The 16,319-nt window shown below is 45.9% G+C and overlaps 1 protein-coding gene across 3 annotated transcripts in view; it reads left to right on the top strand.

Annotated features, from left to right (window-relative positions):
- sema6bb (sema domain, transmembrane domain (TM), and cytoplasmic domain, (semaphorin) 6Bb) overlaps positions 1 to 15,406 on the top strand; it is a 141,172-nt gene extending 125,766 nt beyond the window's left edge. For all 3 annotated transcript variants that reach the window (XM_023954529.2, XM_078946304.1, XM_078946305.1), the window contains one exon: positions 10,236 to 15,406. In XM_023954529.2, the coding sequence (XP_023810297.1) occupies positions 10,236 to 11,140 (905 nt within the window). In that variant the 3' untranslated portion in view covers positions 11,141 to 15,406. The remainder of the gene's footprint in view (positions 1 to 10,235) is intronic.
- The last annotated feature ends 913 nt before the right edge of the window (positions 15,407 to 16,319 follow it).

The following is a 16,319-nucleotide window of genomic DNA, read 5'->3' as shown; positions in this document are numbered from 1 at the left end:
CACTGTCTAGTGGGTCTAGATGACCCAACTCCCAACGATAAAGTGCCTAGAATAGCACAAGGGTTACAGTTGATGCAGAAAAAAAAATGTTAAGCCTTTAAAACCTGGATCCATCGGCGTTGTTTTAAATTCAAAACTCTGGATGGGGACTAGTTGCTTCCAGCATGCGTCGAAATGAGAGATGGGTGTTGTGTGTCACATGTTGCATCAGGTTCGAAAAGCTTGCATGTGTTGCATCATGTAATTAGGTGTGAAGTCAGTCCTGCACTCTGACATCCCGAGCGCAGAACTGCTGCATTGTTTTCCTGTTGATTCCATCTATCAACACGTTTCCTTCTTTCTGCAAAACAGCAGAAACACCCAGAGCTTTTCCACACGCTGCTGCTTTTACTCTCATCACACTTCCTCTCAATACTTTTTCCTCTCAAACTTTCCTGTGTCCTGAGATGCATCCACAGCGCCATTGATCTGTTCCTTCGCCTTAGCTATATGAACACACTCTGACTCGTTTGTGAATATTTATTTCGCTCTGCACAGAAAGCAGGAATATTCACCATCCAACAGAAGGAGGGTTGGCACTGCAGCGTGTCGTTGGCAGCAGAGAGAAACAGATAAAAGGAGCACCTCACTGGGAGACGTCTACAGAGATCTCTGGAAACGCCTCGGTGCCCCTCACAGAGCGGCGGCCCCGACTGGACGCGCTTTGTTAAGCTGCCTCAAAAGAAAGGCTCTCCAGCTTTGGAAAATGAGGTCTGCTGATGTAATCAAGACCACAACTTCAGCAACGAGCGTTCGTGATTTCAGTAGAGGAGGCGGAAAAAAAAAACACTTATGAGAGCCTGCAATCAGGAGCTTTTAACTGCTGGGCTGCAGAGGGACTTAACCCCCTCTGATGGGTTTAACACAGCCGCCCCCACCGCAAACCTGGGGTTACCTCACATACGCACAGAAAAAATGGCACCAAAACGTGGGAGCAAATGAAAAAAATGGAAATGGAGATGTCCTGAGGAAGGGGGGGCATGTCATCTCCTGCCCTGCCCTCACTGATGGATCCAGCCAAAGACAATAAGCCGTCAGGTGAAGATTTCATGGAATTTAGATAACACAGAGGACGGTGAGCATAAATGTTTGAACACACTGTAGACGAAGGTCTAACAGGTCCCGCCTCACAACCAGGAAGGATTTTTGTGCTGTTTTTTCACCTTAAACCCATGCCAGGCAGACTTTTTTGCAGTCTGCAGCCAGCGGTCAGGGAGGAGCTGTAAAGGACTTTACAGCCTCTGAGAGTAAACACAGTTTATGAGGAAACCAGCTTTGGTCCAAGTAAGGAAGTCGGCTTGTTTTTAAATTACATTCGCTCTTTTGCACTCTGTTTCTGACCTTGAAAAGTACACACTGGTGTGGTTCTGACACGGGGACGCGTGCAAGGTTTCAGGTTTGCGGTGAAGAATGAAAAAGGAGATTTCTAAAGAAAAATCTGAAAAATCATGATGGCAGTTTTTTGGAAGTTTTTTGCTACAAGCAAACGCTTCTCAGTGCGTTTGAAGCCACTTTTGCACTTGTTCTGAAGGCGGTGCACATGCTATGGTGCACATGCTATGGTGCACATGCTCCGCCACGTGCTGCACCTTTCTGCTGCAAACACAACATTAACATTACACAGAGAGATTTCTGCACATGAAAGGCCTTCAGATCAGGAGCTGCTCTGACAGTCGTAACCTATCAAGCTCAGAAATGTGGCGGTGCCATCGACGGGTCCGCCGGGAGGCTGTGAAGTCTCTGTGAGCGGTTTTGATGTGCGGGGGGAATTCAAGCACCCAAACTGCAGAAATATCCTCTGACTTCACTTAGGATCAAAAAGCTGAACTGTTGAGAGCTCCCGAAAAAGCTCACAAATGAGTTATTTAGCATCGAACAAGGCCACCCCCTCCAGACTTTCATCACGACAGAGGAGGAGGATGTTTCAGAGGCAGACGGTGGATCCGGATTTCACCTCTCTCGTGTTGGTTGGATCGTCCCTCCAGTCAGTCAGAAGTTCTCTGTGATCCCATAACTGAAGACGGGTAAAGATGGTGTTTACCTCGAAGTGTGTCCGTCTCTGACCTGCAGTGTTCCTCAGATTTTGTTCACTCTGAAAGCTGTTTTTGATAACCTGGCAGGTATGTAAGGGTTAATGGCAGACGAAGTATGCATTATCACTATTTAACGCACGCTGTGGAAGCCACGCGTCGAATGGTTGCTGCTCCGAAGTGTGTTAAAAAGTGATAATGCATACTTCGAAGGCCATTAACCCGTTTATACCATGGTCACTTACAAAAGAAATAAATAGTAACCCATTTTTAGTCTTTCTTGTTTTTTTTACCAATTTGGATCGCTTTTGTCACAAAAAGACATTCATGCCTGCGACGCGCCACACCATTGCTGCAGTCAAGATTCGGCGATATGTATGCTGATCTTTCCGATGGGTTGAAAAAGCATCAGTTCAGAGAGAAAGTTCACCTCTTACCGCTTGTTTTTGTCCAAATGATGAAGCAAAAGGTTGTTTTAAAGAAGCCGGCGCACTGATACAGAACATTTAAGCTAGGTGACCGGAACTTTTAATGCACACTCAGCAGCCAATCAGAATCGAGTAACTCTTGATGTTCCCAAGATCAAAGGTCAACGAAACTGCGGTTGTGGTTGTAGACTTGACCTGGTGGCGTGTGTGTGAAGAGGTTATGGCGGTGGCTGGCCTTTGTGCTCAAAAGCGCAGTAAGAATGGAAGAATTGTGAAAACAATCTGGTCCTTCAGTCCAGGACGGCGGCTGATGAATATTGGGATGGGATGAATATTCTCCAGACACTTGATTTCCATCATCAGTGACTCACATTAGAAAAAGCAGTTGTTGTTATTTTTTTTGTTCAGGGATACAAAACTATAAAAGCATCAATTTTTCAAATATTTAATTAATCAGTCAGGATTAAGAAGAAAAAAAACATGAAAAAGCAAAGAAAATACAGATTATTTAAGAAAAAGCTGGAAAAAATATCTTTAATGTTTGGTTCTGCATGTTGGAAACTTCTGCTCTGGATTGTTAGGCTGATGCTTCATGGCACCACCACCCTGGTGATCAAAGCAGTTCTGGGTTCAGCCCAGGATTACCGTCTAACAAGAGAGAAGCGAGAAACGGCGTGGAGGCAAAGAACCAAACTGAGCCGCATAATTGGAACCTGAGAAAGAATCTTTGAGCTTCAAATTTAATGACTAACTATCTGTTGTTGCAGCAGCAAAGCTGCCTTTGGTCTTTCTGAATCCTATCTCTGTTTTTCTTACTCTCCTAAATCTCAAATTACACCTCTTTGTCCTTTTTCTAACTCTCCTCTTCTTGTTTGTGGTCTTCACTCTCATCCCTTCTGATGTTTTTCCTTCTCTTGCACATGCATCCCTCTATCCTCCTCTCCTCTCTTTCCTGCGCTGTAATTGGAGCTGGAAGCCCGAAGACAAGCGGCTCAGTGTTTGTCAGGCTGACAAGCAGCCTGTTGGCTTTTATTAAGCTTCAGTAAGTGAGCAGGACTGGAGAGAAGGAAGCAGCTGAAGGGAGGGGGGAAAATGCATTGGCAGCCGCTAGAATGGAGAGAAACCTGTGGAGCCCTGCAAGAAACTGGCAAAATATTTCATGTCAGAAGAGACTTTGGATGTGTCTCCATTCTGCAGATGTGTTGAGGACTTCCCGACACGCGGGGACGTCTCCAGCTGCATGAAAACATCAGCTGTCTGACTGCAGCGCAGACATGCAGACCGCAAGAAGTAGGATGTCAGGCTGCAGCTGTCTGCAGTCCAGATGTGCGCCGGTTTTGACCTTTCTCATTTGTTTTCTCGATTTGCTTCATTTTTGTTTGAAATGTTGCCCCAAGGCTGCAGTCAATGAGTTAGAGACCCTCTCTGATGAAAGTGTTGGTGTTTTTAACGTGTTCTTTCAGCATCTTTCTGATGATGGAGGACATATATGAAGAAAATTAAGACTAAAATTGTTGCACCCAAAATTGCTGTTTAAAAAAATAATCGTATTTGTGACATAGAAAAAAAAGCTGACTGCACTCCGCCCCTTTCTGATGCATCCACTTGCAGACAAATAGATCCATGAATGTCAGCGTTTTCCTGGTCTGAGCCAGAATCTGGATCTAAACAGTACGGATGGATAGTTGGCTAAAAACTGCATTATCATCATTAAAACGCTTTAAAAGTAGATCAAAAGAGGATCGGTGAGGGACTTTAATGATGTGGTTTTTTTTCATATAGATCACCTGTTTGAAGCAAGCATTTCTCTAACTTCAAACTGTTATTTTTATTTAATTTGTCATTTTAATTTTCAGTTTATAGTCATATATGGTTCCAGAAATTCATTTTGAAATGAAAAGAAAACACTTCATTTGTAAAAACAGACACAAATGATTACAGGAAGCAGCGACAAATATCTCAACCATGAGGAGGGTTGAGCTCCCGGTGAATAAAAAGCCAAACTGAGTGTAAACATGGAAGAGCGCGGCTGCTTAAACAAATCCACAAAGATTTAAGAGACGTCTGTGGTGGTTAGTTTGAGGAAACCACAAGCTGGCTGCATGATGGCATGAAGGAAACTGTAGCTCTTATAACCATCTGTGCTCCGAAAAATAGGATTTTTATTTTTTTACTCTGCAGAAACAAAGAAAGGGGGAGGAAGGAGTCGTACGGGAAAGTCTGTTTTCATCTCCTCACCTTGATCACTTGTGATCAGACTGAGGATCTCTGACTGATGTGAAACCTCACTAATGAGAACGCCTGTGTGTATCTGTGTCACTGATCTCATTGGAGAGGTGATAAAGCGCTAATTAGTGCTGAAAAGAACATTGATTTACGAACTCGGCCAGCTGATTAACAACACTTCTTAATCAATGCAAATGGCAAACTTCAGGCTGGAAGTCATTGTTGAGGACATTTTCAGGATGTGATTGTAAGTGACAGGAAAAGATGAGGAGTTTGATTTGATCCGGGGGCGGGGCATTAAGGTCACTGTTGTGAAGAGTTTTTTTACGTTCTGTTGCGGCCGCTCCGTCTGTCTTCCTTTCAGTCCCACAGTGATGCTTTAGATGTTTGTTGAGACACTTAATGATTTCACTCTTCTGCCTTCAGGAGAGGCTGGTCTGAATCCGCCTTTGTCAGGCTAACAGGAACCTTAGGAATTATTGCATAGGTCTGGTTCAGTCTTGTATTGTGGTCTAAGAAGACATTGTGTTTCTACACAGGAATCATATTTTGTCTAATTTATCTTCAAGGTTTCTATCTTGATGCCATTTTCTATCATTTTTCTAAATATTCTTTACTGTTTTGTTGTTTCCTGAGTCGTCATGTGACTCAGAATCAGAAACGCAGGAAATTTCCTTTTCCACAATTCGGTTAAATTTTGTAGCATACGGTTTGGTTATGGCTTAGAATTTATTGGTAAATGGCGTATACTTATAGCGCTTTTCTACCTTCTTTACAGTCACAAACCCATTCATACACACGTTCACACACTGATGGCGGCTCCGCTGCAGAAATCTGGCGCCAACCTTCCACCAGAGGCAAGGTGGGGTTCAGTGTCTTGGGCGTGCAAGGCAGGGAATCGAACCTGCAAAATTGCGATTATGGGTTGACCGGACGCCCTACCGTTGCACCACGGGCACCTATATCAGTTATATAGGGTGAAGGGGGGTTCGTGGGAATTCGCTCATCCAGCCCATATGTGCTTTGTGGATTTGGAGAAGGTGTTTGACCGCGTCCCCCCTTGGTGTCCTGTTGAGGGGGCCCTCGGAGTATGGGGTCCCGGGAGCCTTTATGGACAGAATTTCTAGGTGGAGCCAAATGCCCTTTGGGTTTTTGGTTTAGGTTCTCTCTGCTCTTTGCAGATGATGTTGTCCTGTTGGCTTCATCGAGTCGGGACGTCCAGCGTGCATTGGGGCGGTTTGCGGCAGAGTGTGAAGCGGCTGAGATGAGGGTCAGCACAGCTAAATCTGAGGCCATGGTTCTCGACTGGAGAAGAGGTAGTTTGCCATCTGGTGCTCTTGCCCCAGGTGGAGGAGTTTAAGTATCTTGGGGTCTTGTTCACGGGTGAGGGAAGGCTGGAGCATGAGATCAACAGTCATGCGGCCGCTGTACTGATCCATTGTGGGGAAGAGAGAGCTGAGCAAAAAGCTAAGCTCTTAATTTACCAGCCCATCTTCTTTCCAATAGTCACCTATGGTCACGAGCTCAAAGAACGAACGGTAGCTGGGCGCTCCTTTAGAAATAGGATGAGAAGCTCGGTCACCCAGAGAGAACTCAGAGTAGAGCTGCTGCTCCTCCACATCCAGAGGAGTCAGTTGAGGTGGCTCGGGCTTCTGGTTCACATGCCTCCTGGACGCCTCTCTGGGGAGGTGTTCAAGGCATGTCCCACTGGGTGGAGGAGCCGGGGAGACCCAGGACACGCTGGAGAGACTACGTCTCCCAGCTAACCCTAACCTTGGATGGATGGATGGATGGATGGATGGATGGATGGATGGATGGATGGATGGATGGATGGATGGATGGATGGATTGTCTTAAAAAGTGTCATCAACAGTGCTAACAAACTGCACTAATGTTCCCTCCTATGTTTCCCTTTGGGTTGCTCAGCAGCTCTCAGCAGAAAACCATCATCTGGGTCTCTCGCTGCACTTTCGCATCTTTAGAAGAAAAAACAACAGTTATTGTGAAAATAAGCTGAGCTGAAGTCCTTTAGATTCAACACAAACCATCACAAAAACTCAGTTTGACTTTTTCTCATCACAAAAACAGATTTTTCCCCAGTTTGTTTCTTGTTTTTTAATCAGGTTGGTCTAAATTACACAAAAGCCAGCAGTTTTTCTGATTGATGGTTCAGTTCCCGTGTTCTGGTGTCTTTTTCTGAGCTTCAGTCCATCCAGGATGCAGCTGTGTTTTCAGTGCTGCTCTACTGTACATCTGTGTGCGGTAATTACCGACCATTATTGCAGGACAGCCTTACAAATCGTCTCACTGAGCCTTTTGATTGCAGCTTCCTCTTTTACGTCTTTTGCTCTGAATCTTTACAGTGATTGGGTTGCAGCTTCCTGTTTGTTTTTATTTCTACGCGTAGATAATCTGCTCTGCGGCTCCACAGCAGTTACAGAGACCTTCGCCGGGTTTAATCTGCTGCTCCTCAGATTAATTATGGCGGTGGTTCAGCACTTTACAAGGCCACGGGCCTCATCCTTCACTGTCAAGAGGATTTACACAAACTTCATCTCTTTAGTTCATTGCAAAAATTATTTTGTAGATAATAAAATGATGTTTATTTACCAAAAAGTTTTGCTTCTGCTACTGGTTTTTTGCTCAGATTCCTTTTTCTGTGTTTAAGTGGAAAACTAGCTATATCGTCTCTATAAAATGTTCATTTTAATCATGTTTGTTCACATTTCTTGTTTGACTGAATGGAAAACAGAAAAAGAGAGAGTGAGGCGATAGAGATGGAGGATAAGAAGAAGGGGAAAAAGGGGGGATTGAAAAAAAAGCAGGAGGCGGTTGAATCATAAAGACATAACATACCTGTTGACTCCAAAACTCTTCACGCACAAACCCGTCAACACGTGCACAATACCCCTACAGTTCACACAGACACTGATGCACACAGACACACATGCAGAGGTGAGCTGACACCTGTGCTCAGGTCTTTGTGTTCTACTGTGGTGGATGACGGAATGTGAAAACAGGCGAGGCAGCAGCAGCGGCAGACGGTTCAGCAGCGTCAAGGCTGGAGAGGAGGCGGCCCGGGAGGAAGGAGCTGACTGGTGTTATTTTTTAAAAAACATGTTTTCTTTTTTTAAAGGATTTGTTTTGCTGTCCTTGAGGAGACGATCTCCTTCTGCTTCTCTCTGTGTTGCAGTTTCACTACGGTTACTGTTGTTTGTTTAATGCCCCAAATGCTGACGCTTGCTTTGGGCCTTCTCTCTTTCTCTGAGTTTCTCTCCTCTGTTCTGCTCCCGCTTTCCTCCAGTCTGCTTCCTTTGGCTCCGTTTTCCTGCATGTTGGTCCGGAGAGTCCGCTTTGCAAAAGCAGCTTTTCTTCTGGCACTTTTCTAATTGAACCGTGGACGTCTTTGGTCTGACCAGATTCATGTCTTTAATAATTCATTCCAGGCTCCACGGAGGGTTGGAGTTTTTAATAGTTGAATCTGCAGTAAGACCATGACTCTTTACATTCAGCCTTGAATAAACTTTGGCGTCTTTTTTGTCAAACAAAGATCAAGCAGTGGAGAAATGATTGATCTCATCTCTTTTACTTTCATATTCTCCTGAAAACCCACCGTGATAAAAAGGTGTTTTTGATGTTTTTAACCTGTTCTTGGGGCATTTATAAGGAACATTAAGATTAAAATTGCATTTCTGAGTATTTCTTTATTCAAATTGTTGTGAATCAGGAGCAGATGATAAAATCCAGTGGCAAAATGACCAAACAGTGGGGCAAACAAAAAGAAATGCAGTTAGTCACCAATTCTACAAGTTCTCCCACTTTAAAAGATAATAGAGGTCTGTAATTTTCATAATAGGTAAACCTCAACTATGAGAGACAAAATTCAATTCAATTCAATTCAATTCAATTTTATTTGTATAGCCCAAAATCACAACAACAGTCGTCTCGATGGGCTTCGAAGTAAAACATGAAATCAAAAGGATCACGAATACAAAGAGTTCAATAGAAAAATACTAAAATGAACTAACAAACTGAAAATGAAAAAATGAAAAAAATGAAATGAAAATGAAAAAAAAAAATCCAGGAAATCACATTGTCTGATTTTTAAAGAATTTATTGGTAAATTATGGTGGAAAATAGGTATTTGGTCACCTACAAAAAAAAGATTTTGGGCTCTCACAGACCTGTAACTTCTGCTGTAATAGGATCCTCTGTCCTCCACTGGTTACCTGTATTAATGACACCTGTTTGAACTGGTTATCTATAGAAAAGACACCTGTCCACATCCTCAGACAGTCGCACTCCAATCCCCACAATGACCAAGACCAAAGAGCTGTCTAAGGACACCAGAAACCAAATTGTTAACCTATACACCAGGCTGGGAAGACTGAATCTGCAACAGGTAAGCAGCTTGGTGTGAAGAAATCCCCTGTGGGGGCAATTATCTGGAACCACTGATCATCTCCGTCCATCTGGGGCTCCCCCCAAGATCTCACCCTGTGGGGTCAAAATGATCACAAGAACAAAGATCTGCATGGAGGAATGGGCCAAAATACCAGCAACAGTTTGTGAAAACCTTGAGAAGACTTTAAGAAAACTTTTGACTGCTCTCATTGTCAACAAAGAGTATATAACAAAGTTGTGAGTTCAACTTTTGTTATTGACCAAATACTTATTTTCCACCACAATTTTCAAATAAATGCTTTAAAAATCAGACAATGTGATTTTCTGGATTTTTTTTCCATTTTCTCCCTCATCTTTTTAAGTGGGAAAACTTGCACAATTGGTGGCTGACTAGATACATTTTGCTGCAGTGTATTTGTGACATAGAAAATACATGGGGGGGCCCCAGTCTCCCTGCTCCGCTCTATTTTGCATTATGCATTCACTCTCAGATAAAGAGATTACAGGAATGTCTTTGTTCAACATCAACTTCGGATGTTAGTTTTCGTTCCATTTTTGGTTTATTTTGTTAAGGAATCATGATAAGGACTTCCATCAATGGTCAAAATCACAACAAATCAATTAAAAACAATAGAAGTTGATTAAGAAAACAGTTTAGTATTAAATGACAAAAGTAATTTATTTAAAAAAATGTTTATAAAAGAGACAAGTTTTATTTCTTTATTTTTTCTTTGTCTTAATTCTGAAATGAACAGAAACATCCCAGCTCTCCTCACAGACCTCGTTGGTTTCCTGTTGGGTTTTTGGTGACCTGCTGCTGTTGACCTCCTGCACAGACTACAAACATGACAGAGCTTTCAGTTGTTCCTCACTCATACTAACATACGTGGTTTGTTAACCGGGTAACTTTTAACGGTTGAAGCTATTCTCCAACAGGAAGGCAGTCATTAAAGCCATTAACATCACGATTCCAAATGACACCCTGGCCCTTTCCCACCCAGAGAGATGGGGGAGAAAAAAGCGATTTGTAGCCCCCGCGCTGGAAACACTGATGGCATTAGGACGGTGTCGGCGCTTGACTGATGACCCTGTTGATTGTTTCTGTGCAGGGATGCTCCTCCAGGAGACTTTCGTGGACGAGCCTGACGGCCTGGTGTCCGTAAACCTGCTGGTGGTGTCCGCAGTCGCCGCCTTCTCCACAGGCGCCATCCTCTCGGGTCTGACGGTCTGCTGGATCATGAGTCACCGGCACCGGCACTCCCAAGGCCCCAGAAGCGGCGCCACCCGCCGCAAGAGTGATAAAGAACAGAGCGTGCTGGGGCAAGGCCACAGCGGCTCGGTGATGAGCGTAACGAGAACAAGCGGCGGCGATCGCCGTCGCTCCCAGCCAGACAGCCACTTTATGATGCCCAATGGTTGGCCGAAAGGTGAGATGGACCCGGGGCTGCTGCCCACGCCGGAGCAGACCCCCCTGCAGCAGAAGCGGGCCGTGCGGCTCCCGGACTGTGACTGGGATCAGAGCCAGACCTTCCTCACTTCTGTGGGGTCTTCCTGTCCCAACGGCGCCGTCATTTATCTCAGCTCCAAGTATTTGCATGGAGGTGTGGGAGGTGGGGGGGTGGTACGGATAGAAGACCCTGGGGAGGTCGTGCTCCCCCCGCACATAGACCGCCAGCGTTACCTGATTCTTGCCACCCAAAGAGGAGAGCATGGAGGCAGCCACGCGACCACCGGGAGGAACTCGGCGGGGGAGTACATCTACCCCGCGACGCCACAGGAGTCTCCGGACCGGCGGAGGGTGGTGTCCGCTCCCACCCCCCACATGGACTACAGGGAGCCTCGTTGGAGTCAAGAAGCTCTCAACTACAACTGCAACAACGGTGCGCCCTATAGCTCTCAGCGGCAGGGCCTCATCAGGCCCGACATGCACGGCCCTCGAGGTCTGGGGGACCTGGTGGACTTCAGCCATCTTCTGGGGAAGAACATGGTGGAGCGCACCCCCACCGGCCAGTGAGAGGACAGGAAAATCGCTCTGAAAACCCATCTCTGCCAACAGTAACTGGATGAAATCAACCCCCGAGATAAAGTCCATCCTGACTTCCCGTATGTTCTCTCACTGTCCACCGACGTCCAGGTGACGGGCAAGAGGCAAAGCGTTTCACTGAAACTCTTTGAGCGGGGACGTTCTCCTCTTCATCATCTGCTGTGTGCCTCCCTGCTTTGTTAGAGGTGCCATGACGACGACAACAAAAGACAGAGAAGGGTCCAAAATGAAGACCGCCCTTCTGAACAGGACAGATTTCTAAAAAGATAACTTTGCCTGCAAAGCCAAATGTAAAGCCGTCCCTTCACCCCCGTTACCCCACTTGAACTTGACTTTCTTTGTCCTGTAACATCCAGCAGACAACAATGTGCTGAGACTGAAGCGCTGTAGCTGTGCCAGAGGGCAGCCACTCTTAGAGAACAATGTGTGCGGCCCCAATCCCCCCGTAACCAGCATCCGTCTTACCGTTACTGTGAAGTTTGGCTCTTAGGAGGAAGTTGGCCATATCCTCGCTTCTATCAAAGAAAGACGGTTTTCTCGTTTCTACTTGAAGCTCTGTGTTTACCAATCAGAAGTCTGGGGAGGTGATGACGGGGTCAATGACAGCTCAGACTTTGGAGCCAGGATTATGTAAAGGAAAGCAATAATTAGCAACCAACAACAGACAATGAAGCCAATGTACTATTTTTCTACCCTGGGTGTGTGAGGTGTAAGCTGAAATAGCCGGGCTCCGGCAGGAGCGGCCCTTTCTGATTTTCGTTCCTGTCTTACTCTCTGCGGCCTCCGCCTTGGGTTGGGGCGTATCACTCTGACCGTATCACCCCGCCTGTGAAGCTTGGCCGCCTGGGAGCTCCATTCAGTCTCCTCTGTACCACACTGAGGTCTTTGTGTCCCGGGAGCAGGAGGAGACTGCAGCAACAAATAACCATTAAAAGTCAGGCACCTATCCCGCCACCACAACCCGACAGAATCTAAATGAGGAGGACAGCAGTTTCATCTCATCCTGTAAGCCACACCAGGCAGACTCGGACGTCTCCTGTGGCTGAGCATCAGCGGTTGACCTGGGAAGGAGAAAGGTGAGGGCAGAAGCTGAGGATGAGGGCGATGGGGCACCATTAGCGGCCATCCCTAGTGGCTTTATGCCTTTCTGTAGTGCTTTTCCCAACAAAAGAGGGCCACAGAGAACAGGTGGACACTGGCACCACTGGGTGTGGAGTTTCTTCTTTCAGCTCATTGTCTGGTCTTTTGATGGTTTCGCTTTTTGTGCGGCCTTATCTGTTGTGGATTCAAATGTAGATGTGTTGGAGAGGGGGGGACAGTGGTGTGATGCTTTTGTGTGACATGGACATCCTCACACTGAGCGCCAGAAAACATCTTTGATCAGTTTTCCCCTCATTGTCACCTTTTTCTTCTCTGCAGAAGTGTCATCGCTAACATTCACAGCGCTGTGCAGGTGGAGCACAATACAGGTGACACAAAAAAACGCAACAAAATGCTCCTGAAACAAAAGCTGGTGTCAGCTTCAGAGGCTAGAAGCAGCCGAGACGCTCGCCTTTAAATTCAATTCATTTCCAGCCTTTTCCCCATTTCCATGTTTTCTGTGTGTTTCGTTGATTTTCTCAGTAAATAAATGGTGGATTTATGTTCTTCTTCATTTTTATTATAGCTGATGGTGCCAAATTTCCAAACAGAGCCACAAACGAAGCAAACGTTAGATAAATAAATGAGCTCCAGACAATCTCAAAGCCGATCAGAGAAATGATGACTGAACAGAAAATCAATTTTTCTAAAGCGCAACTTGAGATTTTTTTGCTTGGTTACTTTTCCGTAACTTGTTTGCTCTTCCTTGTCACTCGCTGAACTCGTCTTCATCGTCCGCTTCATTTACTGCCTTTTTCTCAGAAACATACCAAGACTTCCGTTTTGCACAAATGCATCATCTGAACCACAGTGAAACTTATTAGTTCTCACAAACACCAACGTTCCCGTCCTCTTGATGCGTTCTTTTTAAACCTTAAAACTCCTGATCCTTTGAAGTCACTTTACTAAAGACAATCATAAACACAGCAGGTGCGGTCGACCTGTAACGCACCGGGTGTGAGGAGGGTCCTCCTCTTTTGTGTTCTCCATCAGCATCTTCCTGTGGGAAACATCCACCCATCCTCTATTCCCATGCAGACCCGTGCCGGGTCACGGGAGCCCCAGGAGCCTATCACACCTACTGGGAGGGCGGGGTTGACCCTGGGCAGAGCGCCGGTCCATCACAGGGCCACACATGCCTGAGGGCCCATTCAGATTTAGACAATCAACCTATGATGCTTGTTTTGGGGATTTGAGAGAAAGCCTCGATGGGGAGAAGATTCAAGCTCTAAACAGACCAGACCCAGCTGGGATTTGAACCGGGGACCTTTTGCAGCATCTTCCAATTCCAAATCGACTCTCTGATCTATTTGGAGTTTGTTGGTTTGACATCTTTGATGTTTATGTTGAAGATCTACTAGTCCGAATATTTTTCAGGATCGACTTGAAAGTTCATCAAACTTTGCAAAAGCTTCACATAAATCAACAGCCATGAGCAGAGAGGAGAAGGAGACTCAGACGAGTGAGGTCAGGCGGGAAAATGTGGCGTCCTCCCGTTAGTGTGTCTCCACGTTACACTAGGAACTCCAAACAGGTCATTAGTATGAAATGAAGGGAGCGCTCCCTCATCTTCATCGCCCCGTCTGCAGAGGCCTCGTGTCTGTGTGAGCGTGCAAAGGACGTGGAGGCGTGTCCACGCCGGCGTGTCCTTGCTCCGCATCTCCTCTGGTGATTCACTAAACACGACTGATTAAGCAAAGTACATGGCCGGTATACTCGGATGGCCTGATGTGCCCCGCGAAGATGAGTGCCGACACAGAAGCCCCCAGAGGGAGCTACTCAGTCAACCGGCTCTGTTTGACCCCCCCACATAGACGTGCCCCCACTCAGGGAGGCCTCCTAACTCGTTTGAGACATTAATTGAGTTAAGAGCTCAAATGGAGGTCACTCAGCTTGACGGCCGAGTCTGACTGCATCCAGGAGAGGCGCAGTCTGATGGTTTGACTTTATCGCTGCCTCCAGTCTGCGTGACGAAGACGACGTCCTTCCTCTTCCTCACATGCCGTTCCCAGGAGCTGCACTGTCTGCTTAAGTGGTGGTGTGGCTGTAAAGGTTAGCCGGTCAATTTAATGAGTCGGAAACACAAGTCAGAGTCTCCCGCCTTTAGGGCCCCTCAAATCAGTTTTCCCAACTCTGCTGTGGTCTCATGACTTTTCCCAGCTTGAGTCTAAATAGGTTCCTTTTTTTTTTTTTTTTTACATGGCACAGAGCCTCCAGCCTACGTTCAATCCTAACTTTGACCTCCCATCCCTCCATCCTCTGTGAATCTCAGTGTTTCCATCCTTCATGTCGTCTTTTTTTTTCTCTCTGGGGTAACTTTCTCCAAGTGCCCCTGCCATGTGTGCCCCAAACCAATAACTGCCATTTTGCCCCAGAGAGCGGCTGCACCCACTGTGGTTTATTTTTGGGAGGGACTCGTGTGAAGCCGGTCAGCTCTCCTCCCCGCATAGGACAGGAAAAAGCACAAAGAGAACATTTTTGTGGAGGTGTGTTGTTTCTGTTTCTTTGACGGAACTTCAGTTGAAGATTTCTATGAGATGTTTTTGTATGATTTGAAATCTCTGGTGTACCCACTGTGATGATGACAATGAAGCTGCAGGACGACGATCATGAAGATTATTGTTCTTACTGTTGATGATATGAAGCAGTGACTGTGAGCACCCAAGTTTTTTGTCCCGTTTGGATCCAGAGTCCAGATCAGAGCAAACAAACCAGTAATGACTGGAGTCTCCTGCTGCTTCACCAGCGGCTTCACTCCTGGGGGGCCGTGGATCAGATGACACGTCCTGAGTGTACATAACCGTGAAGCTAACCTGTAAGTTCGGTGGAGCAGCCGCATGTGGACGCAGCCTCTGTGTGTACAGGAGTAGCCGCGTGTGAATTTGTACAGTACATGCGTGTGTGTGTGTTTGTTTGTGTCTGTTGCCACGCAGAAAACGCACCACATGCATGCACCCTCGGACAGCTGCACAGGACGCACACGCCTGCAGCGGTTCGCCATTCTCCACCACGTCCTGAGCTGCAGTTCAAACTCAGCATGGAGACTTTGCTTTGTGTCAGCTTTCTTCTTCTAATAAACCACTCAGACATCCAAAACCGGGTTCTGTGGTTCTTGAAGACACCAGCTGCTCATTTAAACGATGAAGAAAAGGGTCATGGTCAAAGAGGAGGGATTATTGGGCGGTGGAGCGACTGGCAGGTGAGTTGGAGACCCCGCCCTAATTCCAAGCACCTGATGGAAGCAGAAGGAACCCAGAAGAGGGCAGCAGAGAGGGAGGAAACTGCCAACTCCTGAAAAACCGTCCAAACGTGAGTCAAAGCAGCAGAACTCTGCTGCTTTGCTTCCTTCAGCTGAGAAAAGTCTTTCAGTTCTGTGTTTCCAGGCTGACGTCCCTTACAGAGAGCGCCACCCAGCCGCTAAGTTCTGTTCATGTGTGAAGTGTTTGGACCTGAGTTTTCTCACAGCACCGTTATTCTGCAATACGATGATTTGTCCTGAGTGAGCTGAAAATGCCAAACCTGTCAGGAGGTTTTCAGTGTCAGGAAAATCGATTTAAAGTGAGACTTCATGCAGTCGACGTGCAGCAAATTTTCAAGAAAAGTACTACAGTTTAGACGGTAAAAATACATAATTACCCAATGAAATTGCAGTATTCGTTTCATGTGATCATATAGGACATTTCTGCCAGGAAAACATGGAAGTGGAGAGGTTAAAAGTGATAAATATATATATTTATTAGTCTGATTGTGGTCAAATTGACCAATTTTCTTATGCTTTAGAAGCTTTGTTTCATTTTTGAATAAAAACAAAAACAAATAAAACTTACCTTTTAGCTCCTGATTTGTAAATCCGAATGTGGTGGTTGTGGTTTGAGATCGGATCCACTGAGGGTCAGTTCCTGTCTGAGTCACAGCGTGCCTTCAAGAATAAAGCCTGAACAGATTCTAATGGAGAGGTCTAAAACTTTTTCCTGTCCTTGAATCATTTGTTCTCAGTGAAAAATACGGA

The sequence above is a fragment of the Oryzias latipes genome, chromosome 4, assembly GCF_053564925.1.
Source record: "Oryzias latipes strain Hd-rR chromosome 4, Olatipes_Hd-rR_3.1".
Lineage (NCBI taxonomy): Eukaryota > Metazoa > Chordata > Actinopteri > Beloniformes > Adrianichthyidae > Oryzias > Oryzias latipes.
The sequence above is the reverse complement of the archived record's forward strand: the minus strand, read 5'-3'. Positions and strand labels throughout refer to the sequence as shown.